This window comes from Sphaeroforma arctica (assembly GCF_001186125.1).
Source record: "Sphaeroforma arctica JP610 unplaced genomic scaffold supercont1.138, whole genome shotgun sequence".
NCBI classification, from domain to species: domain Eukaryota; class Ichthyosporea; order Ichthyophonida; genus Sphaeroforma; species Sphaeroforma arctica.
In genome coordinates, this window is record NW_014040420.1 from 100120 (window position 1) to 101983 (window position 1864).

The 1864-nt window shown below is 39.5% G+C and overlaps 2 protein-coding genes across 2 annotated transcripts in view; one reads left to right on the plus strand and one right to left on the minus strand.

Annotated features, from left to right (window-relative positions):
* Positions 1–731, minus strand: part of SARC_02916 (hypothetical protein) — a 14007-nt gene extending 13276 nt beyond the window's left edge. Inside the window, exon 1 of the mRNA XM_014303304.1 lies at positions 159–731. Coding sequence (XP_014158779.1) covers positions 159–187 — 29 coding nt within the window. The 5' untranslated portion in view covers positions 188–731. The remainder of the gene's footprint in view (positions 1–158) is intronic.
* Positions 732–896: 165 nt separating this feature from the next.
* The window catches only part of SARC_02917 (hypothetical protein), a 7209-nt gene continuing 6241 nt past the window's right edge, over positions 897–1864 (plus strand). The window contains exon 1 of the mRNA XM_014303305.1: positions 897–1276. Coding sequence (XP_014158780.1) covers positions 1145–1276 — 132 coding nt within the window. The 5' untranslated portion in view covers positions 897–1144. The remainder of the gene's footprint in view (positions 1277–1864) is intronic.

Sequence of the window (1864 nt, forward strand, 5' to 3'; positions counted from 1 at the left end):
GTATATACATATTGTGTGTGTGAGTGAGTGTGTTTGGCACAGATGGCTGTGTGGTCTCTCGCGTTGCAAATTGTCTAGTACATAATTGCATACTATCATACCAAGTGGTCGGTATACATCAACAGGGCTTTCTTTCACACACCGTCACTCGTACATACCTTGAAAGTACTTTATCCTTTCCATCCATGGTTATATATTTTTACGGTGTTTGTATTGATTGAAAGGTATCGAAGTTTAATCCTGGTGTCCACGGTTGCTGAGTTCTAAGTGTGCATGGACGGCACTTTCAGAGCCTATTATATACGGATATCCGCAATATCTTTGTATCTATGTTCACAACATTCTCCATCTGCTTATGAAGTGGTGAGATCTCTGAGTCCTTTCCTTGTATATTGTACTGGCGTGTATGTATCTAGTACTTCACAAACACACACACACACACAATGCGTGATAGAGGCCATGTGAAGAACTATAGGGACTTGCCGGTATGCTTATATACTAATCAATACAGAACATATATACGTGCCCATAACATATGCGTACGATAAGTGTGTCGGTATGTACAATATGTCAACACACATCCACAGACCACACGCCACAATCCAGCGTGAATCCACTACAGCAGCTGCAAAAGCGCTGCAAAGTGTAACTAGTGAATACCAACTACTACTCTCGATGAGTCAACTTGTCAAGGGTAGCCAATGCGAGGCAGTTGATGACGCCGGGAGATGTCAGATTACCCCTACTGAGTGCTAACTACATACATTAACAATTTATCATAACCACACAGAGACTGAAAAATAAGGTACCGAACCTCTCCACGCCCTTGACGACGGGTGCAGACGAAAATAAATAAATAAATAGAGTTGGTGAGGTCACAGGTCACGATTTACAGAGTTACAGTCACGGGCCACCGGGGAGCCTTTTTGTGATCACATTATTAAATATCACAGCCAACAAACATAGGGCAGCACAGTGTATGCGTATAAGTGTGTGTACAGTGGTTTTAGTTACTGCTGTATTGAAATACACGCACACGACGACACACTCCGTTGTCCCCATTCCTATCAGTTGCTGAGCGAACTATATGTGCCGGTAAATAGACTGGTACATTTAGCTTGTTATTTATAGCTATAGTTACAACATGCACACAATGAGGTGCTTAAGGAATTGGGGCCTGAGTGCTTTGGTACTATGTCTCAGCGTACTGTCAGTATGCCAGGCGAAGGCAAATACATACAAGGATGGGCAGAAGGTCGACATATATGTGAATACGGTATGTATATACAAGTGTGTGTACAACATTACCGGAGATGATTATGTGTTATAATCATATACTGTGGATAGGTATATATATACATGTGTGTGTGCGATATTACCGGAGATGATTATGTGGTAGTATCATATACTGTGGATGTATTATATATAGGGTTTGATATTACGCAAAGAGCGTTGCAAGTTGTCTTTGATTGTGATATCGATCGCACGCATGTGTATCACACATCGGGACAAACGAACTATCGGATGGCACAATCGTCGCATACCTAGCTCGTTGGGTCACTTCATTTCAGTGTCATCACATGCAGTTGTAAATGCGGATTTTCAAGTGAAATTGCTACAATGTGATGTTCCAGGTAATGTGAGTAGTTCAAATAGGAATCAAAGTTTTCTCAAGTCATGCCTAAGGCGGAAGGGACATACGAACGCACTCAAACACTCACACACACATATATATATATCTATATATATATATATCTATATATATCTATATATATATACATATATATATATATATATATATATACATGCTATTATATATATATATACATACATATTATTTTCACACTATATATATAAGTTATAT